This window comes from Anolis carolinensis, unplaced genomic scaffold (assembly GCF_035594765.1).
Source record: "Anolis carolinensis isolate JA03-04 unplaced genomic scaffold, rAnoCar3.1.pri scaffold_14, whole genome shotgun sequence".
Lineage (NCBI taxonomy): Eukaryota > Metazoa > Chordata > Lepidosauria > Squamata > Dactyloidae > Anolis > Anolis carolinensis.
In genome coordinates this window covers 11,254,688-11,278,528 of record NW_026943825.1, presented here as the reverse complement: position 1 = coordinate 11,278,528, position 23,841 = coordinate 11,254,688, and the positions used below count along the sequence as shown (strand labels likewise).

The 23,841-nt window shown below is 41.1% G+C and overlaps 2 protein-coding genes across 5 annotated transcripts in view; one reads left to right on the top strand and one right to left on the bottom strand.

Moving 5' to 3' along the window:
- LOC100564551 (uncharacterized) overlaps positions 1-23,841 on the top strand; it is a 69,513-nt gene that overhangs the window by 25,924 nt on the left and 19,748 nt on the right. For 2 of the 4 annotated variants that reach the window (XM_062964864.1, XM_062964867.1), the window contains exon 2: positions 23,597-23,704. In XM_062964864.1, the coding sequence (XP_062820934.1) occupies positions 23,662-23,704 (43 nt within the window). In that variant the 5' untranslated portion in view covers positions 23,597-23,661. Of the gene's footprint in view, positions 1-22,183; positions 22,306-23,596; positions 23,705-23,841 lie in introns of those variants that run through there. The other 2 variants (XM_062964866.1, XM_062964865.1) reach the window with 2 other exon arrangements.
- Positions 8,584-22,003, bottom strand: LOC107983659 (uncharacterized). Its single transcript, XM_016998127.2, has 6 exons — positions 21,874-22,003; positions 19,561-19,887; positions 18,292-18,609; positions 16,884-17,009; positions 11,382-11,428; positions 8,584-8,973 (listed from the first exon to the last, which is right to left on the bottom strand). Exons 1-6 carry the CDS (start codon positions 21,908-21,910, stop codon positions 8,908-8,910), a joined length of 921 nt encoding a protein of 306 aa, XP_016853616.2. The 5' UTR covers positions 21,911-22,003; the 3' UTR covers positions 8,584-8,907.

Here is a 23,841-nt window from a genome sequence, read left to right as displayed (position 1 = left end):
CCTCAGAGATTGTGAGGTATATTGGAAAAAACTAATCAAGGAAGGTTTATATATCTGTGGAAGGTCCAGGGTGGGAGAAGGAACTCTTGTCTGTTGGAGGCCAGTGTGAATGTTCTAATTAATCACCTTGATTAGCATTAATGGCCTTGCAAGATTCTCATACACACACACACACATACGCACACACATACATATATATATATATACAGTAGAGTCTCACTTATCCAACGTTCTGGATTATCCAACGCATTTTTGTAGTCAATGTTTTCAATATATCGTGATATTTTGGTGCTAAATTCATAAATACAGTAATTACTACATAGCATTACTGCATATTGAACTACTTTTTCTGCCAAATTTGTTGTCTAACATGATGTTTTGGTGCTTCATTTGTAAAATCATAACTTAATTTGATGTTTAATAGGCTTTTCCTTAATGCCTCCTTATTATCCAACATATTCGCTTATCCAACATTCTGCTGGCCCGTTTATGTTGGATAAGTGAGACTCTACTGTATATATATAAGGTAAAGGTTTCCCCTGACATTAACTCTGGGGGTTGGTGCTCATCTCCATTTCTAAGCCGAAGAGCCAGCGTTGTCCGTAGACACCTCCAAGGTCATGTGGCCGGCATGACTGCATGGAGCGCTGTTACCTTCCCGCCGGAGCGGTACCTATTGATCTACTCACATTGAGCTAACAGCGGCGGCTCCCGCCGCTCCCGGGGATTGAACCTGGGACCTTTCGGTCTCCAGCTCAGTGCTTTAATGCACTTCGCCACCAGGGCTCATATATCTATATATATAAAAGAGTGATGGCATCAGGGCAGCGGACAAAACAACAAAAGTACAGGCCCCCCAATCTCGAAATTTGACAACACAACCCATCATCCATGCCTCCAGGTTGATACAACAAAAAAAAGAAAAATAAAGTCCTAATTAGAGGGAGAGCAATAATTTTTTTTATCCAATTGCTGCCAGTTTAGAGGGCTAATCTCTGCCCACTTGGTTGCCTAGCAACCAAGGGACAGCCAGGTTTCAGTTAGGGGACAGGCAGATTTAGGCCTCACTTAGGCCTCTTCCACAGATTATCTAATTTGCACTGGATTATATGGCAGTGTAGACTCAAGGCCCTTCCACACAGCTATATAACCCCTTTAGAATCTTATATTATCTGCTTTGCACTGGATTATCTTGACTCCACACTGCCGTATAATCCACTTCAGTGTGCATTTTATACAGCTGTGAAGAAGGGGCCTCATATAATCCAGTTCTAAGCAGATAATATAAGATTATCAATAAACAGTAAACTCTCACTTATCCAACATAAACAGGCCGGCAGGATAAGTGAATATGTTGGATAATAAGAAGGGATTAAGGAAAAGCCGATTAAACATCAAATTAGGTAATCGTTATACAAATTAAGCACCAAAACATCATGTTATACAACAAATTTGACAGAAAAAGTAGTTCCATGCACAGTAATGCTATGTAATAATTACAGTAGAGTCTCACTTATCCAACACTCGCTTATCCAACGTTCTGGATTATCCAACGCATTTTTGTAGTCAATGCTTTCAATATATCATGATATTTTGGTGCTAAATTCATAAATACAGTAATTACTACATAGCATTGCTGTGGATTGAACTACTTTTTCTGCCAAATTTGTTGTCTAACATGATGTTTTGGTGCTTAATTTGTAAAATTATAACTTAATTTGATGTTTAATAGGCTTATCCTTAATCCCTCCTTATTATCCAACATATTCGCTTATCCAACGTTCTGCCGGCCCGTTTATGTTGGATAAGTGAGACTCTACTGTACTATATTTACAAATTTACCACTAAAATATTACAATGAATTTAAAACACTGACTACAAAAACATTGATTATGAAAAGGCAGGCTGCGTTGGATAATCCAGAACATTGTATAAGCGAATGTTGGATAAGTGAGATTCTTCTTTAATATGAAATAATTACTGGGATAGAATAATGCAGAACAATATAATCTCTAAAACCAGGACAGTAAATAAACAGGGGAATTCCACACAGGAAACAATCAGGGCCAGCTAACACCTCCCAACAAAGGATTCCCATCATCAAAGTCTGGCAAATCCTCTGTTTTCTCAGGGCCACAGACAGTAGAAGCACATAAAATATCGCAAACAACACCACTCTGAAAACAAGGGAATTCCAGACAGGAAAGAATCAGGGCCAGCTAACACCTCCCAACAAAGTATTCCCATCATCAAAGTCTGGCAAATCCTCTGTTTTCTCAGGGCCACAGACAGTAGAAGCACATAAAATATCGCAAACAACACCACTCTGAAAACAAGGGAATTCCAGACAGGAAAGAATCAGGGCCAGCTAACACCTCCCAACAAAAAATTCACTCAGGGAGAAAACAGCCAGGCTTTAAAGCTGCAAGGCCATTACATCCTAATCATTTTTCCTAATTGCAGCATTCATATTTGCCTCCAACAGACAAAAAAAACCAATCAGAAATATTGTATATTCACAACCTTTAGGAAATAATATCCCCTGATGGTTAAAGCGCTGAGCTGCTGAACTTCTGGACCGAAAGGCCGCAGGTTTGAATTGGGGGAGCGGAGAGAGCCCCCACTGTTAGCCCCAGCTTCTGCCAACCCAGAAGTTCAAAAACATGCAAATGTGAGTGCATCAATAGGTACTGCTCCGGCGGGAAGGTAATGCCGCTCCATGCAGTCATCCCACATGACCTTGGAGGAGTCTACGGACAACGCCGGCTCTTCAGCTTAGAAATGGAGATGAGCACCAACCCCCAGAGTCAGACATTTCTGGACTTAATGTCAGAAGAAAACCTTTACCCTTTACCTTAACTACCACCAATTCTTCAATACTTTATTTCCCATACCACCAGACTTCGCCACAGCAACGCGTGGCCGGGCACAGCTAGTATATATATATATATATGTACAGTAGAGTCTCACTTATCCAACATTCACTTATCCAACGTTCTGGATTATCCAACGCATTTTTGTAGTCAATGTTTTCAATACATCGTGATATTTTGGTGCTAAATTCATAAATACAGTAATTACTACATAGCATTACTGCCTATTGAACTACTTTTTCTGTCAAATTTGTTGTATAACATGATGTTTTGGTGCTTAATTTGTAAAATCGTGACCTCATTTGATGTTTAATAGGCTTCTCCTTAATCTCTCCTTATTATCCAACATATTCGCTTACCCAACGTTCTGCCGGCCCGTTTATGTTGGATAAGTGAGACTCTACTGTATATATATTACATATATATATTATATTTTATATTACGTGTAATATTACTAATAATATTACAATATATTGATATAGTACAATATAGTAATTTAATGCCAGTATTGTGCTATGCTAATAATATAGTATTGTATGTAAATTTAATTTGTAACCCACTCTGAGTCCCCTTCGGGGTGAGAAGAGCAGGATATAAATGTAGTCAATAAATAAATGAATGAATGAATGTCCTGACTTCTTCCTGCCTGGGGGAATCTTTTGTTCAGAGGTGTTAGCTGCCCCTAATTGATTCATGTCTGGAATTGCTCAGTTTTCAGAGTGTTGTTCCTTATTTACTGTTCTGATTTTATAGTTCTTTTTAATATTGGCAGCCAGATTTTGTTCATTTTCATGGTTTCCTCCTTTCTGTTGAAATTGTCCACATGCTTGTGGATTTCAATGGCTTATCTGCGTAGTCTGACATGATAGATGTGGGCAAAACATCAGGAGAGAATGCTTCTGGAATATGGACATACAGCCCGGAAAACACACAACAACCATTCACAGTAATGCTCGCGTCTTGCAAACTCAGGCTTCCTTGACAGACAGGCTCCATCCACCTATAATGCCATCTTCCACTTTTCAGTGCATGCTAAGCCCCAAATATGTCAGCCTCAGTTGGACCATTTTGGTTTTTTGGAAGCATTTGTGTTTGACTTACTCTCTGACCCATTGTCTGGTTATTCTGATGATCCATGATATCCAAAGAGCTCTCCTTCAGCACCATGTTTCCATTGAGTTGATTGTTTTGCTCTCAGCTTTCATTATTCTACAATTTCCACTCCCATAACTGAGACACTGGAAATATTATGGCATTGATAAGTCTGGAATTAGTCTTTGAGGAGAGATCTTTACACTTAAGGATCCTTCTTCACAGTGGCTCTGAAAAACGTGTCTTCTTCTGATTTCTCCTTTTTGATTCATTAATGAATCATAAATAAATGATCCAAGGAATAGAGAACCCTTTAACTATTTCTATAGCTCGCTTCTAATTCTAATTCATTGTTGTGTTTTTATTGGTTATTTCATTTTGATTGATGTGTTTTAAGTTAATCCTTACATGTTGTTATGTTTCGTCATATTGGTGCAGTTTTTTGATTCTGGTTAATTTTTGTTATATTTTATATGTTCTGTATTATTTACAGTATTTATATTCTGCCCTTCTCACCCCGAAGGGGACTCAGGGCGGATCACATTATATACATATAGGGCAAACATTCAATGCCCATATACACATAGAACCGAGACAGAGACAGACAGACGCAGAGGCAATTTAACCTTCTCCTGAGGGGATGTTCGATTCTGGCCACAAGGGGGAGCAGCTGCTTCATCATCCACCGTGACGGCACTTCCTTATTTCAACATCGTAAATTAGTTAAATTTGCCTCCCCACTTTATAAGTGGTACCTTATTTCCTACTTGATAGATGCAACTATCTTTCGGGTTGCTAGGTCAGCAACGAGCAGGGGCTTTATTTATTTATTTATTTATTTATTTATTTTTAATTGACAGGTGCTCACCCTGCCACGGGCTGGCCTCCAACTCATGACCTCATGGTCAGAGTGATTTATTGCAGCAGGCTGCTCACCAGCCTGCGCCACAGCCCGGTCACTTTTGCACTATTGTTGCCTTGTAAGCCACCGCAAGTCCCTTTAGAGAGGTGGGGCAGCATATAAATAAAGTTGTTGTTGTTGTTATTATTATTATTATTATTATTCTACCTCTTCTAGCAGGGATGGGGAAAGCAGCACCTGCCTAAATCCACATCTATCCTACCTATATTTTAGAAGCACAACAACCATCTTTTGCATCAAGTTTTTGTACAGGAGCAGCTCTTTCTCTTACAAGGCTCCTGTATCTTGAACAGTCCCAGAACAAATAGCAATTCAAAAGCGAGCTTGATGGCAAATTGTGAAAGTAGGCCCTAGCCCCAGAGATACCAAATCATATACTTGAACTTGTTGTTTGCTAGGTTTTTAGTACAAGCCTGGGGAGGGCCTGTTGCAAAATATATTTAGATCCCTTGACCAAACTTCGTTCTTTCTCTCTGCGGTTTTCCTGTCCTGCTATAACAAGTCAGAAGCATTGCCGGTGCGTTTCAGAGTCGGATACCGCAAACACTTTAGTCACAAGGGCCTTAAACACCTTGGTGACGCTCAGATTCCATCCTAAACTAGCCGCAAAGGGTATAGATAGAATTTTGAAAAGGCGAACAAACGTTGGTCTCTTTGCTGTGCTTTCTCTGAATGATAACATCTTCCAAGTTATAGGCTCTTTCTACCTCATGCCTGTTGCAAACTTTCCATTTTGTCTTTCTGCCTCCCCCTCTTACAAGGGCCCTTTTCCACGGCACAAACTAAGCATCTTCTATGATTCAGTCAAAACCAACCCTCATCATCATCATCATCATCATCATCATTTAATTACTTATTAATCGCCCTCCATCCACGATGCTCTAGGCGATTTACAAGATAAAATTATAAAGGATAAAAATACATACGTACAAATATTAATAAAATCAACATAGATTAAAAGCTCTAGTAAAGAGCCATGTCTTGAGTGCTAGGGTAAAAGGCCCCAACTCACGCATGGCTCTCATCTAGGGCGGCAAGGCATTCCATGAGGCAGGGGCAGAAACAGAAAAAGCTCTGCGTCTGGTCCTCTCCAAGTGCACTTCTCTAGGACCCGGTACATAGAGTAAGTCTCGTTGGGATGGTCGTTGTGACCTCCGATGATGGGAGAAGGAGAGACGGTCCCTAAGATACGATGGGCCCTGGCCGTAAAGAGTTTTAAAGGTCAGAACTAGCATCTTATATAGACCACGGTAATCGGTTGGAAGCCAATGCAGATGCTGCAGCACTGGTGTTATATGGCATTTCATGGGTGTTCTTGTGAGTAGCCTGGCTGCTGCATTCTGAACAATACGGAGCTTTCGGGTCGTGGACATCGGAAGCCCAACATACAGGGCGTTGCAATAGTCCAGCCTAGACGTGACCGTGGCATGGATGACTGTTGCCAGAGCCTCATCAGATAGATAGGGTGCGAGTTGCCTCGCTTGTCGTAGATGGAAAAAGGCCTGTTTGCTGGCAGCAGCGACCTGAGCTTCCATTGTCAGCTGTGAATCTAAAACGACACCCAGGCTCTTAACGGTGGGCGAAGGAGATAGGGCAGCACCATCGAAGGTGGGTAGCAAGTGGGTCAGGCCAGAGAATCTCAGTCTTTGCCGGGTTCACCTTCAGTCTACTAGCACGTAGCCAGTTCGACAGAGCCTCCAGACATAAGGTGAAATTGTCTGGTATTGACGTTGCTCCAGGCTCCAAGCGCAGAAGGAGTTGGGTGTCGTCTGCATATTGATAGCAGTCTAGGCCAAAACTCCGAACCAAGCTAGCAAGGGGTCTAACGTAGATGTTGAAGAGAAGAGGGGAGAGAATGGCACCTTGGGGTACCCCACATAGGAGGGGAGATCTGTCAGAGACTTGATCCATATACTCCACACATTGGCTCCGGTTTCGCAGAAATGAGTTGAACCAATTGAGGGCCTGACCGCGAACTCCGGACATGGCGAGACGGTGAATCATTAGATCGTAGTCAACGGTGTCAAACGCTGCGGTAAGGTCGAGAAGTACCAGTAGCGCTGATCCGCCGCTATCAGACTGGCGACGAAGTTCATCTGTGATGGCAACCAGGACTGTCTCCGTCCCATGGCCAGGGCGGAAGCCTGACTGGAAAGGGTCCAGGCCGGCTGTATCCTCCAGAAATTGTTGCAATTGTCCCAGCACAGCCCGCTCTATCATCTTACCCAAGAATGGGAGGTTGGAGACAGGACGATAGTTGGCAAGGGTCATGGGATCCAAGCTAGGCTTCTTTAGCAAGGGACGAACCCTTGCCTCTTTTAGGATGTCCGGGAAGACCCCCTGTTCAAGAGAGCCATTGATGATATTACTCAACGGATCGAGTAGACCTTCCAGGCAGCTCTTCACCAGCCAGGAGGGACACGGATCAAGGGAACAGGTGGTTGGTTTTGAAACAGCCAGGATTCTAGCGACATCTTCCTTGTCAAGCGGAGTAAATCGGTCAAAGATAGGCCCACTAAGCGGCCACAAAGTCTCAAGCTCACTTAAGGTATCAGCTGTAGGGGGCAGTTCCTGCCGAAGCACGGTGATTAACTTCAAACCTTCTATAACTTCAAACCTTCAGATCTGGTTCTTCGCTCTGAGGCAGAAGAACAAATCCCTGTTTTCTCTTAACCATGTTGAACATGCCCAGTTCCTTCAATAATAATAATAATAATAATAATAATAATAATAATAATAATAATAATAATAACAACACCATCAAGGCCATAAACACCTGGGCCATACCTGTCATAAGATATACTGCTGGCATTATAAATTGGACACAGGCGGAACTGGACAATTTGGACAGAAAAACAAGAAAATCATGACTATTCATCATTCACTGCACCCTCGCAGTGATGTTGACCGGCTATATCTGCCTAGAAGATCAGGGGGCAGAGGACTCTTACAAGTAAAACAAGCAGTCAAAGAAGAAGAACATGCCCTGGCAGAATATGGAAAGCAAAGGGAAAAACCTGCTTTGATTGAAATTAAAAATCAGAAACTCCTCAAAGCACAGCAGACAAAAAACCAGTACAAGAAAGCCACACTACAAACTAGAGCTGACAGCTGGCACAACAAAACACTGCATGGAAATGTCCTTGACAAAATTGAAGGAAAAGCTGATAAGGAGAAGACCTGGCTCTGGCTCACGAATGGGACCCTGAAGAAGGAGACAGAAGGCCTGATCCTTGCAGCCCAGGAGCAAGACATCAGGACAAACGCAATTAAGGCCAAGATCGAAAAATCAGCTAGTGACCCAAAATGCAGACTGTGCAAGGAAACCGACGAAACCATTGATCATATCCTCAGCTGCTGTAAGAAAATCGCAAAGATACTGTGGGACTTCCAAATCCAGACTGACAAAGTTCTGGAACACAACACACCAGACATCACGGTTGTGGAAAAGAAAAAGGTTTGGATCATTGATGTCGCCATCCCAGGTGACAGTCGCATTGACGAAAAACAACAGGAAAAACTCAGCCGCTCTCAGGACCTCAAGATTGAACTGCAAAGACTCTGGCAGAAACCAGTGCAGGTGGTCCCGGTGGTGATGGGCATTTTCCATTCATTTGGACAGGAGGAGCCCGTACCAAATTAATCCCAAGGAAACAGTATGTGAGAAAAGCCAAAATAAGTTACCAGATGTGGTTATTTCATGTTCATGCCTTTTTATTTGTTTTTTTATCTTGATAAAGGCATTTCGCTAAAGCCATGTCTATAAAGCCATTATATATCTCTACAAATGTGTGTCCAAATGTCATGGTGTTCATTTTCAGGGCGGCTGCATTCATTCCAACCTTGCAAAGGGAAGGAGAAGGCAAGCAGCCCTTCATCCCACTTGAAGGTGAGATCTGGAGCTGCCTTGAAGCCAAAATATATTTTTTCCAGATCTCACATCAGGCTCAGCCCAGCAACCGCTTCCTCCATTGCCACCATCAGCCTCTGAATCTTCCAATTTTCCACTCAAGATGGGGATCATTTACTCTTCTTTCTGGCCTGAGTTTTCCTTGGGAAATCCAGCTGGGAATATAAAAGGCCGTCCTAAAGGTAAAGCAGAAAAAATGCCTAAAAAACTGCAGCATACAGAAGTTTAAAATTATTATTTATTATTTATTACAAACATTTATATCCCGCCCTTTTCACACTCAAGGGGGGACTCAGGGTGGCTTACAACAGAATATAAAACAACTAGCTGTGCCCGGCCACGCGTTGCTGTGATGTTGTCTGTTGTATGGTTGCCTTTATGTTTAGTATGCATTTGATTGTTTGTGTAATGTGAAAGTGGTGAGGATAGAGGAGGTCTATGTCCCTGTGTAGTATTGTATAGTATTTATACGTTGTCCATGTGTTGTGAATGCTTGGATTGTGATGTTTGGTGCTTAATTTGTATAATCATTACGTAATTTGATGTTTAATAGGCTTTTTCTGAATCCCTTCTTTGTATCCAACATATTCACTTATCCAAAGTTCTGCTGGCCTGTTTATGTTGGATACGTAAGACTCTACAGTATATTTATAATCTTATATTATCTGTTTAGAACTGGATTATATGAGGTCCCTTCTACACAGCTGTATAAAATGCACAGTGAAGTGAATTATCTGACAGTGTGGACTCAATATAATTCAGTTCAAAGCAGATAATATAAGATTATAAATGGGTAATATAGCTGTGTGGAAGGGCCTTGAGTCTAGATTGCCATATAATCCAGTTAAAATCAGATAATCTGTGGCCTAAGTGTGCCTGTCCCTTGGGCTGAGTAGGTTGCTAGGAGACCAAGTGAGCGGAGCTTAGCCCTCTAACTGGCAGCAATTGGATAAAAACAATTATTCCTGTCCCTCTAATTAGGACTTTATTTTTCGTTTGTTTTTGTTGTATCAACCTAGAGCCGTGGATGATGGGTTGTGTTGTCAAATTTCGAGGTTGGGGGGCCTGTAGTTTTGTTGTTTTGTCCAGTGCCCTGATTCCATCACTCTTTTATATATATATAAGAAGTATATAAAAGCAATTACAATTAAAACTATGACATTAATTAAAACATCAATATATAAAAATGTAATGTATGTTTGTAGGACTGAGTAAACAACAAAACCACTGAACCAAATCACACCCAATTTGGCCACAATACACCAACACATCCAAGGTATGTCCTTCACTCAACCCGCCTCCCAAAAAAACAGGTTGGCCTAGGTATAACACATAGAATCATAGAATCATAGAATAGTAGAGTTGGAAGAGACCACATGGGCCATCTAGTCCAACCCCCTGCTAAGAAGCAGGAAATCGCATTCAAAGCACCCCCGACAGATGGCATAGAATCATAGAAACACAGCCAGGCATTGAAGCTGCAAGGCTATTCAGTGCAATTTAACCAGACCAACAAATGATTAACCTTGATAGAAGGCAGCCAGGCTTTGAAGTAGCAATACAACTCTGTACTATTGAAGCTGGCCAATTAAAGATTCCCCTAGGTAGCAAGCAGCCAGGCTTTGAAGCAGCGAGGCTATTCACTGCAACTCATTCCCCTAGAATGCAAGTTTCCAGGCTTCCAAGCAACAAGCCTATTATGTTGTATTCTAACTCACCAAACAAGGATTCCCATAAGAAGAAAACGGCCAGATTTTGAGGCTGCAAGGCTATGACTGCTATTCCACCTGGCCAACAAAGGATTCCCATATACCACAGCAATGCGTGGCCGGGCACAGCTAGTATAAATATAAATAAAGCAACCATATAAACATATAAAAAATTTTCCTGCTATCAATAAAGTTGAAATTAGTTAATATGCTGAGACTCTGTGTGAAAGTGCTGCTTTGGATCTTATGGTGGGGAAATGTGGTATAATAAAAATTAAATGAAATCAATATTCACAGTGTCACAGTTTTAGTTCCCCCTCTGACTAGTAAAATCCCCTTAAAAACCAGCAATTGAGATTGGTGTTGTGCTGTGGGACGAGGTCTCCACATTTCTTATGGCAGCGAGGAGAAAAATACTGTATGAATATTCATCCTTGTAGAAGGAGGAAATAGTTAGGGTTTTATATCTCTAGGTAAAGGTAAAGGTTTCCCCTGACGTTAAGTCCAATCGTGTCCGACTCTGGGGGCTGGTGCTCATCTTTATTTCTAAGCCGAAGAGCCAGCGTTGTCCATAGACACCTCCAGGGTCATGTGGCCACTGGCATGACTGCATGGAGCGCCGTTACCTTCCCGCCGGAGCGGTACCTATTGATCTACTCACATTTGCATGTTTTCGAGCTGCTAGATTGGCAGAAGCTGGGACTAACAGCAGGAGCTCACCCCGCTCCCCGGATTCAAACCTGCAACCTTTCGGACTGCAAGTTCAGCAGCTCAGCGCCTTAACATGCTGCGCCGCAGGACCTCTTTATATCTCTACTTCATGGATATTTTATTTGCATCCGGGTGATTCTCAAAGAAAGAAAAAAGACCAGTACCTCTGGTACATCTGAGCCTGAACTTTCAGAGATCTTGGAGAAGAATCCTAGGAAATCAAAATAATATAAAGATGGTTAAAGAGAGAGAAGAAAGTAAATTGGCAAGATGAAAGAAAAGCTTTAAGATTCTAACATTTCTGGAATATTCAACTCAATTTCACTCCCTCTGGGCCTATCCACACGACAGTATTGGTTCCACATTAACAGCCATGGCAACAAGGAGGAGTTGGGCAAGGCCCTAGAGCGCTCTGTCTTAAAAATTCCAAGTCTCCTATTGAATTGATAGTCCCAGGAATTTAGGATGACTCAACAGCAGCAAAAGTTAAATCAATGCTATCGTTGTTTTGCTTTCAATCTCTTCTTGTGTGGCTTGGGGCTTCCAGACCTCTGCCTTTGCTCTGGGTTTTAGACTTACTGTATATACTCGAGTATAAGCCTAGTTTTTCAGCCCCCTTTTTTAAGACTGAAAAAGCCCCCCTCGGCTTATACTCGAGTGAGGGTCCTGGTTGGCTTATATTTGAGTCAGCTTATACTTGAGAATATATGGTACATTTATTATTTTCTCTATTATTATTATTGGTATTATTACATTTATTATTTTTCTCTATTATTGTTGCTACTATTACATTTATTTTACTCTATTATTATTATTATTATTATTATTACATTTATTATTTCACTCTGATCTTATTATTATTATATTTATTATTTTACTCTATTTATTACTACATGTATTATTTTCCTGTATTTATTATTATTATTATTATTTTATTATAACACAGCAAACAAGATAGACATGCTGGATTTCGTATCACAAAATCACAAGTCGAACACTTCCCAAGTGTCTAGGACTGTGTGATGTATTTTCGAATGATGCGCGCAGATCCCAGCAGGGTGGCCTTTTGCAGTTGGCAGATCATAATTTTGTCAATGTCTATTGTTTCCAAATGCCGGCTGAGATCTTTTGGCACGGCACCCAATGTGCCGATCACCACCGGGACCACCTGCACTAGTTTCTGCCTGTATTTATTATTATTATTATTATTATTATTATTATTATTATTATTATTATTATTATTTATTACATGTATTATTTTACTCTATTATTATTAAAAGGATACATAATCACATTTACATTGAAGAAGATGAGAATAATGATTTAATCAGAGTCGGAGAGTCTTATCTTAAATTGGGTGCTGAGACGCCTGGACAGTGACCCTCTGGTCAACCCTGGACACGCAAACGTGACACCAGACCAGATAGCTCACCAGCTAATTCAGAATGGGAAAACCAACTGCAGCAGAATAAAGATGAAAATCAACAGGGTGCCAGAACTTGAAACCCACCAGTTGTCTTCTCCTCTAAACCTGAAAGAACTCAGAGAAGCCATCAAGCGATGTAAGACTGGTAAAGCACCTGGCCTAGATGACCTGATGATGGAGCAAATCAAACACTTGGGCCCCAAAGCTGAAAACTGGCTTTGGAAATTCTACAATCAATGCCTGGCACACAAACAGATTCCCAGAGCATGGAGGAAAACTAAGATCATTGCCATCTTAAAACCTGGTAAAGATGCCTCCAATGCCAGGAACTATCGACCAATCTCCCTCTTATGTCATCTATATAAAGTCTATGAGAGGATGCTATTAAATCGACTAGGACCTGTTATCGAACCCAAGCTTATTGCACAACAAGCAGGTTTCAGACCCGGGAAAAACTGTACAGGTCAAATTCTTCATCTGACTGAACATATCGAGGAAGGCTATGAGAAAGGCTGCATCACGGGAACAGTCTTTGTGGACCTTACGGCAGCCTATGACACGGTGCAACATAGAAAAATGCTGCATAAAGTCTACCATATCACCCGGGACTTTGACTTTACAAAACTGTCCAGACCCTCCTAGAAAACCGCAGCTTCTATGTGGAGTTTCAGGGCCAAAAAAGCAGATGGAGGAGGCAAAAGAATGGTTTACCCCAAGGCAGTGTTCTTGCACCGACCTTATTTAACATCTTCACGAATGATCAGCCACAACCTCCACTCACAAAGCTTTATATATGCTGATGACCTTGGCCTTACAACACAAGCAAAAGATTTTGAAACAGTTGAAAAGCAACTCACCAATGCCTTGAAAGATCTCTCCAGCTACTACAAAGAGAACCACCTGAAGCCTAACCCTTCCAAGACACAAGTGTGTGCTTTCCACCTATGTAACCGCGAAGCCAACAGGAAACTGAAGGTTACTTGGGAAGGCCAAGAGCTCGAACACTGTTTCCATCCTAAATACCTTGGTGTCACCTTAGACCGAACACTAACATATAGGAAACACTGCATGAACACCAAGCACAAAGTAGCTGCGCGCAATAACATCCTGCGGAAACTGACTGGCAGCTCATGAGGAGCAGACCCACAAGTAATAAGAACATCAGCCCTGGCCTTATCTTTCTCAACTGCAGAGTATGCCTGTCCTGTTTGGCACAAGTCTGCCCATGCAAAGCAGGTGGACATAGCACTGAATGAAACATGTCCCTCTGGGCAGCTAAACCTGGCAATTCTAACTGGATGGCCCCCCAAGAGGGTCTTCCTTCCTCCCGGGGCAAACCAGGAATGGGCAACTTGGAAGTCCCTGAACAGACTCAGAAGTGGAGTGGGCAGATCAAAAGACAACTTGGCAAGGTGGCATTACCTGGAGGAATCCTCCACCTTGTGTGACTGGAGCTGAACAAACAACTCCGCATATGTATGCTTGCCCACAATGCCCTGCCTCATGCACGGAGGAGGAGTTGTTTAAAGCTACAGACAATGCGGTTGCTGTTGCCCGCTTTTGGTCCAAAACTATTTAGTTGCTTGTGATTTCCTTTTTTTTAAAATTTTATTTTTATTTCCATTATTTGAAATGTACAATGCTTTTGACACGAAATAATAATAATAATCTTAAATTAGGTTTATGTAAATATTCAAAAACATTTAACCTACTGATGCCTCAATTAATGTAATTTTATTGGTATCTATTTTTATTTATGAAATTTACCACTCTCGGCTTATACTGGAGTCAATGTTTCCCCAGTTTTTTTATGGTAAAAGTATGTGCCTCAGCTTATATTCGGGTCAGCTTATACTCAAGTATATACGGTAACTTTCAAAGGAGTTCTCCAAGAGGCTCAAGTCTATCTCCTGATTCAGCCCCGTGGGCTTCAGGTCCTTTTTATAACTTTGCAGGGAAGCATCCTTCCTTCCATATATCCCTCCATTCTTCTTGTCATTCATCCTTCCATCCCTTTCTTTATACCAGTGGTTCTCAACCTTCCTAATGCCGTGACCCCTTAATATAGTTCTTCATGTTGTGGTGACCCCCAACCATAACATTATTCTTGTTGCTACAGTAGAGTCTCACTTATCCAAGACTCGGTTCTGGATTATCCAAGGTATTTTTGTAGTCAATGTTTTCAATATATCATGATATTTTGGTGCTAAATTTGTAAATACAGTAATTACTACATAACATTAATGTGTAATGAACTACCTTTTATGTCAAATTTGTTGTCTAACATGATGTTTTGGTGCTTAATTTGTAAAATCATAACCTAATTTGATGTTTAATAGGCTTTTCCTTAATCCCTCCTTATTATCTAAGATACTCGCTTATCCAAGGTTCTGCTGGCCTGTTTAGCTTGGATAAGTGAGACTCTACTGTACTTTGGTACTGTTATCAATCATAATGTAAATATCTGACATGCAGGATGTATTTTCATTCACTGGACCACATTTGGCACATCTGTAGAAGGTCCAGGGTGGGAGAAAGAACTCCAATTAATCACCTTGATTAGCATTTAATGGCCCTGTGGCTTCAAGGCCTGCTTTCTTCTTGCCTGGGAGAATCTTTTTTTGGAGGGTGTTAGCTGTCCCTGATTGTTTACTGTCTGGATTTCTCCTGTTTTCAGAGTGTTGTTCTTTATTTATCGTCCTGATTTTAGATTTGTTTTTTTTTTTAAATACCGGGGCTATCTGGGTTATCTAAGTCCACACTGCCCTATATCCCTGTTCAATGTTTGGTGCTAAATTTGCAAATACTTATCCAAGCTAAACGGGCCGGCAGAAGCTTGGATAAGCGAATATCTTGGATAATAAGGAGGGATTAAGGAAAAGCCTATTAAACATCAAACTAGGTTATGATTTTACAAATTAAGCACCAAAACATCATGTTATACAACAAATTTGACAGAAAAAGTAGTTCAATACACAGCAATGCTATGTTATAATTACTGTATTTATGAATTTATCATCAAAATATCATGATATATTGAAAACATTGACTACACAAATGGCTTGGATTATCCAGAGGCTTGGATAAGTGAGGCTTGGATAAGTGAGACTCTACTGTATAGTAATTCCTACATAACACTACCATGTATTGAACTGCTTTTTCTGTTGATTTGTTGTAAAACATGATGTCTTGGTGCTTAATTTGTAAAATCTTAATGTAATTTGATGTTTAATAGGCTTTTCCTTTATCCCTCCTTATTATCCAACATTTTCACTTATCCAACACTTTTATTTTTCAGTGATTGGTTTGGGGGGGGGGGGTGCCAAAATTCTGTTCGCCTACACTTGAAAAATACCCAGGGCCGGCTCTGTGAGGGGGATTGATTTTTTTCATTTGGGAGTTGTAATTGCTGGGATTTATAGTTCACCTACAATCAAAAAGCATTTTGAACTCCACCAACAATGGAATTGAACCAAACGTGGCACGCAGAACCTCCATGATCAACTGAAAAAAACTGGAGGGATCTGAGAGGAATTGACAGTGATTTAGGGGAGATGTAGTTCACCTACCTCTGGAAAAAACTTTGAACCCAAGAGATTATGGATCTGCATTAAATTTGGCACAAATACCTGATACGCCCAAATTTGAATACTGGTTGGGTTGGGGGGGGGGGCATTGATTTTGTCACTTGGCAGTTATAATTGCTGGGATTTATAGTTAACCTACAGTCAAAGAGCACTCTGAACCCAGCTCACAATTGATCTGCACCAAACTTGGCAACTACCTACATGGCCAACATTGAATACTAGCGGAATTGGAGGGGCTGTTTTTGCCATTCAATCACACAGGAAGAGGGTTTTTGGTGGGAGGATTTGCCGCCTGTTTCCAAAAAAGAAGAAGAGGACAGGCAGAGAGATCTTTAGCCTTCTCTGTCAAAGGAGTTCTTTCGGAACAGACAAGAGTTCTTTCCCCCATCCTGGACCTTCTACAGATATATAACCTCACTAGTTTCCAACAGAACTCACAACATCTGAGGATGCCTGTCATAAATGTGGGTGAAACGTCAGGACGGAATGCTTCTGGAACATGGCTATACAGCCCAGAAAACTTACAGCAATCCTGTGATTCCAGCTATGATAGCCTTTGACCACACAAATCCATAATTTAACTCATGACCAACTCATTATTTTTGTTGTAACTGGTTCTTAGAACAAAAGTCGTGGCAACAGCAACATCTTACTTGGTTTAGAAGGACAGAATCGGTGCCAAAGAACACTCAGGAGAAGCAGCAGCAAGGCCAGCCCTCCCACGCCAGCCAGGGACATAACGTAAGGAGGACATTTGCCATCGTGGTCTTCAGAGGAAGCTTTAAAGGAGAAAGAAGAGATTTTCTCAGGAGCGGCTCTGTTTGCAGACACCCTAAGCCAGGGGTCCCCAAACTAAGGCCCGGGGGCCGGATACGGCCCTCCAAGGTCATTTACCTGGCCTCCGCCCTCAGTTTTATAATATAATATTTTAATATCATTTTAAATAATATAATATATTGTATATACATATAATATTGATAATAATGTTATACAATATAATACTAATAATAATACCATATAATAATATTAATTATATGTTATATATTACATATAATATTACAGTATAGTGGTATAGTTCAATATAGTAATATATAATGCTAATGTGATATGCTAACAATATAATATATTGTATGTACATACAGCTGCTCTGAGTCCCCTTCGGGGTGAGAAGGACGGGATATAAATGTAATAAATAAATGTAGTAAATGAATAAATAAATAATTTTAGACTTAAAAGATAAAGGTAAAGGTTTCCCCTGACGTTAAGTCCAGTTGTGTCCAATTCTGGCGGTTGGTGCTCATCTCCATTTTTAAGCCGAAGAGCCGGAGTTGTCCATAGACACCTCCAAGGTCATGTGGCCGGCATGACTTCATGGAATGCCGTTATTTTCCCGCCAGAGCGGTACCTATTGATCTACTCACATTTGCATGTTTCTGAACTGCTAGGTTGACAGAAGCTGGAGCTAACAGCGGGGGCTCACTCTGCTCCCCGGGTTTGAATCTGGGACTTTTCGGCCCGCAAGTTCAGCAGCTCAGTGCTTTAACACACTGAGCCATCGGAGGCTTCAATTTTAGACTTAGGCTCACCCAAAGTCTGAAATGATACAACAACAATCCTTATTAACTTAACTATCTCATTAGCCAGAAGCACGTCCACACTTCCCATTGAAATCCTGATAGGTTTATGTTGGTTACAATTGTTTTCATTTTAAAATATTGTATTGTTCTTTCACTGTTGTTGTTGTTTTGCACTACAAATAAGACATGTGCAGTGTGCATAGGAACTTGTTTTTGTTTTTCAAATGATAATTCGGCCCCTCCACAGTCTGAAGGATCGTGGACCGGCCCTCGGCTTTAAAAGTTTGAGGACCCCTGCCCTAAAGCATTGCATGTTGCTTCCCTGTTTCAAGGATTTGCAGGAAATGTGAGGTGCTGACTGTAAGTTTAAAGGGAGTCCAAAGTTTACATAGCCCACAAGTCAAAAGAAGGAGAGGAAAAAGATGTGGGAGAGCAAAGGTTTTGCTGGTGTATATTTCAAAGGAGCATGCAGAAAATCACTCACAGGCATTGAACATGGTGCTCTTCTTCACGGTGGTGCCAGAGGAGTTGAACCTGACTTCACACGTCATCTTTCCCCCTCTGCTTTGGACATCCTTGGGAATCGGAAGGAGGCTGACAAAGGTCAAGGAGATACTGTCCTCGTTCAGAAGGAACGTCTGGCCCTTTTGCTGAACTCCTCCGGAAACCTCCCAGGAAACCTCGACCAAGTTGGAGACTCCATGGACCACACAAGCGAGTTGGTTGCTCTGCATGTTCTGGGAAGACGGGCTTTGAGCAGCGGGGTGTAAAACCATCACCTGGGTGCTTGGGGTGTAGCTGTCTGAGGAGAAGCAGAGAGGATTAGTATTATTCAGGGCTGAGCGTGACCTGGAGAAAAGTCCAAGCAGAGATTTGAACTCACAGAGTCTTCGTTCGACATGCAAGACGAACACATTGCACAGAAATAACCCTTTTTCAAGTTGTTTTGCATAAAAATAAACTAAGTTCTTAAAAAATCTTATATTATAAATATTATGATCCACATTCCATTGAATCATTCAATCTTTAACCAAATGTGGTTCTGTGTCTGATTTTGACAATATTTTATATACTTTTGCAATTTGTTTTTCCTTAGACTGGAAAAAATAGAGATCCGATGTTCCCTCCATTCATCAGCTGTCAGGGTCACTTTTAAGCAGAAAAAGTAGTTCAATACGCAGTAATGTTATGTTGTAATTACTGTACAGTAGAGTCTCACTTATCCAACACTCGCATTTTTGTAGTCAATTTTTTCAATACATCGTGATATTTTGGTGCTGAATTCGTAAATAGAGTAATTACTACGTAGCATTACTGCTTATTGAACTACTTTTTCTGTCAAATTTGTTGTATAACATGATGTTTTGGTGCTTAATTTGTAAAATGATAACCTAATTTGATGTTTAATAGGCTTTTCCTTAATCCCTCCTTATTATCCAACATATTCGCTTATCCAACATTCTGCCGGCCTGTTTATGTTGGATAAGTGAGACTCTAATGTATTTACAAATTTAGCACCAAAATATCACAATGTATTAAAAAACATTGACTACAAAAATGCCTTGGATATCCAAGCGAGTCTTGGATAAGTGAGACTCTACTGTATTACAATCTCCATGTGAAAGACTATGGAGTGAGAAAGCCTCTCTTTGATGTCTTCTGCATTTAGAGTTGGGGATGTATATTTTTAATAGTTTGGATATGTGACTTTCAGCCAATATTTCTGCTGAACATTTCTGCCCGGCTCACTCACCTCCAACAACCAGTGCAGAGACCGCATGGATATCTTCAGCTCTCGAACCACACAGGTATCGCCCAGAATCTTCCATTTGGGTTTCGGAGATTTCTAGAACCAGCTTTTCTCTACTGCGTTTGCAAACAAATTTTCCTTCAGACTTGTCATCTCCGCAACTCTCAATGAAAAGAGGTATTTCTTCATTGGATCTCGCTTTGTACCAGGTGAATGACATCCCTTCATCGTCAGGTGTTTCCACAAAATCAAACTGGATCTCTGCCTTGACCCCGGCTTTCACGAAGTGGAATCGCAGAGACTTGCAGGGTGAAAACAGGCTTTGCAACACTGTGGAGACGCCAACCAAAAGGACTGTTAGCACTGCACGTTATTTGAGATGAAAACTGGGTGCGTTATGTGTTCAAGGAACACCAGAAAGTGGTCAAGAGGGCAATTGTTAGGAATGGGGCAGAACAGGCAAGTCAAGAGACCCACCTACCTTCGTGACCGTATCTCCTATCACAAGCCTACACGATCCCTTCGTTCGTCAGGGGAAGCCTTCCTGTCCCCACTCCCGATATCCCAGACCCGCCTTGTGGGAACAAGGGAGAGGGCCTTTTCTGCTGTGGCCCCCGATTGTGAAATTCTCTGCCCGCGGAGATTAGGCAAGCCCCCACACTAGCAGCCTTCAAGAAAGACTTGAAAACATGGCTCTTTCGCTGTGCTTTTGGAGAGTAACCATTTTATATTTCTTTTCCATTGCTCCCTCTAATATCCATCCTCCAGAATACCCCACTCCCTTATGACCCTGTTCGCTGTGGTTTTTATTTTTATGTCTTTCTCACCCCGAGTTTTAACTTAATGTTCATGTGGTCTGCCTTTGTTTTCATTGTCCCCTTGTTTTATTTTGTAATGGATATTATTATTTATTGTATTGCTTATTGTATTGTGATGTGCTGTTCTTTTATATGCTGTTTACATTGTATTGTTTTGGGCATGGCCCCATGTAAGCCGCCCCGAGTCCCCGTTGGGGAGATGGTGGCGGGGTATAAATAAAGTTTTATTATTTATTATTAAGAGAAGCTGCAGTGATTTGCTTTCGCCTGAGACGCCCCAGAAAGGCCAGATTTGGCTCCATCTGTCCTCTTCTCTCCCGGATGCTGAAAAACACCGATGAAACCACTCCAGGAAAAGCATTCTTGTTGTCCAAGCCTTCATATTATAAATTCAGAAAACTGGCAGATAGAATTTCTTCTTTCCCTGCAAGGCTCAGAAACTAGCAGCTTTATAAGTTACTAGCTGTGCCCGGCCACGCATTGCTGTGGCAAAGTGGTGGTGGTATTGGTTAAAAATTGTTGTGTAATTTTTATTTGACGTTATTTGTATTTTTTTTAATTAATTTTATTGTAAGTTATCTTTTTTATTTATTATATTTTATTATTTTCTTGTATTATTTTTAGTTATTTTCTGTTATTATAGTATTTTATTGTATTAATTTTTAGTGTTTTAAATTATTTTTTAGTGTTTTTTATTATTTTTATTGGGTTGCTAGGAGACCAAGTTGGAGGAGCTTAGCCTTCTAACTGGCAGCAATTGGATAAAAGCAATTATTCCTCTCTCTCTAATTAGGACTTTAATTTTCTTTTCTTTTTGTTGTATCAACCTAGAGGCGTGGATGATGGGTTGTGTTGTCAAATTTCGAGGTTGGGGGGCCTGTAGTTTTGTTGTTTTGTGGGTCGCCGTGATGCCATCACTCTTTTATATATATAGACTAGCTGTGCCCGGCCACGCGTTGCTGTGGCGAAGTATGGTAGTATGGGAAATAAAGTATTGAGGAATTGGTGGTAGTTAAGGTAAAGAGTCCCCTGGGCTGAGTGGGTTGCTAGGAGACCAAGTGAGCGGAACTTAGCCTTCTAACTGGCAGCAATTGGATAAAAACAATTATTCCTCTCCCTCTAATTAGGACTTTATTTTTCTTTTCTTTTTGCTGTATCAACCTAGAGGCATGGATGAGGGGTTGTGATGTCAATTTTCGAGGTTGTGGGGTGTTTACTTTTGTTGTTTTGTCCACTGCCGTGATGCCATCACTTTTATATATATAGATGGTAGGCTTTATTATATGCCCGGCTGCATTTCCACAAAGCAGCATAGTACAGAGTGCAATTGGAGCATGAGAGAAAGAAACCAGACAATTTTTAAAGCATCTGAAAAAGTGAGGCAACTTTGATTAATGGGGATGGATTGCCAAATTGGGATGAAGAGAGGGGGAGGGGTGTTCCAAAAAACAAACTAATTCGTAAAGGATCAGGTGGAAGGAGTAATGAGAAGCCTTACCTGCCCAAGTCAGGACAAAATACTTAGCTGGCACCATGTCCAGAAGTCGTCTCCAGAAGAAGGGGTCGGAGGCATCTGGCAGTCTCCAGAACGCAGCTTCAAGGGGAGGCTCTGAGGTCTGCCCAGTGTCTTGCGAAGGGACAGCCTCTCCCAGTGGGAGGTGCCACCTCCTGATCACTGGTGGGTCCCCAAGTGAAGCCAGAGAGGCTCCTGCTTGTGTCTGGCATTGGAGAAGGACACCGTTCCTGCCTTTAGGAGTACTTTTACTTCTCCTGCTTCGGATCTTGTTCTACACTTTTCAGGTGCCAAACGAGAAGGAGGCTGGAGATTTTGCTAAAGTACAAAGTGGCAGGTTCAGGGGAGGGTTGGCCGTGGCAGAGCCTTAGCTGTTCTATTAAGGTTGCGGTGAATTTGGAGTTTCTGCATCAGAAGGTGGGTCGCTTCATCATCCAACTTCCACTCTTTGCCTTCATAGAAATTGTCAGCGAACTACCTGGTGTGCCTGAAGATGTGGGCCAAGCTCTAATTTGTTGTTTTGATTTTCTAGCACTTTATTTCCAGCCCCGGCCCTATTATTCTGCATTCTGCACACACCCTGCTCTTCCCTCTCAAATCTGAACGTGCCCACATTTCCAGTTACTAGTTGTGGTGTTGATTGATGTATTTTTATTATGTTTTTACTTTTCCAGTTTTAATTGTTTTAATTATATTGTTTATTTGTTATATGTTTTTAATTATGTAAGTTTGAATTCCTTGTTTATACTGGGCTTGGTCCCCATGTAAGCCGCTCCATGTCCGGGGAGATGGTGGAGGGTTATAAGGTGGTTGTTGTTGTTGTTTTATTTTATGACACAGCAAACAAGATAGATATGCTGGATTTCTTATCACAAAATCACAAATCGAACACTTCCCAAGCGTCTAGGATTGTGTGATGTATTTTCGGATGATGCGCCCAGATCCCAGTCGGATGGGCTTTTGCAGTTGGCAGATCATAATTTTGTCAATGTCTATTGTTTCCAAATGTCGGCTGAGATCTTTTGGCACGGCACCCAATGTGCCCATCACCACCGGGACCACCTGCACTGGTTTCTGCCAGAGTCTTTGAAGTTCAATCTTGAGGTCCTGAGAGCGGCCGAGTTTTTCCTCTTGTTTTTCGTCAATGCGACTGTCACCTGGGATGGCAACATCAATGATCCAAACCGTTTTCTTTTCCACAACTGTGATGTCTGGTGTGTTGTGTTCCAGAACTTTGTCAGTCTGGATTCATATTGCTTTTTGACTTTGTGTTGTACTGTACATTATTATTTATTGTATTGTTTAATTGTATAATGATATGTTGTTTTTATATTTTGCTATATTGTATTGTCCTGGGTATGGCCCCATGTAAGCCGCCCCGAGTCCCCGTTGGGGAGATGGTGGCGGGGTATAAATAAAGTGTTGTTGTTGTTGTTGTTATTATTATTATTATTATTATTATTATTATTATTATTATTATTATTATTATTAAGTCCCACAGTATCTTTGCGTGCTCATTTTCCAATACTTTTGCAGGTTTGTGATCCCACCAGTTCTTTGTGCCTCTGTTTGTAGTCTGTCTGTGCGATTTTCTTACAGCAGCTGAGGATATGATCCATGGTTTCGTCGGTTTCCTTGCACAGTCTGCATTTTGGGTCATCAGCTGATTTTTCGATCTTGGTTATTATTATTATTATTTTATTTTAAGACAGAATCCACTCAGCTGCAAGCCTCTTTTGGAGTTCAAAAGCCGAGAGGATCATTTTACTGGAAATGAGTTTCCATTTCGTCGTGATGGTCCTTCTTTCTCTGCACAGTGAGTGTTTTTGGAAACCCATTTGTCTAATTACTGAGACTCATAGCACATTGAGAATGGAATTTCCATGAGGATTGTATTAAATTCTGGCATAAACTGATTTTTAAAAATTTTTAAAAGTTACTTCCTTTGCTTCT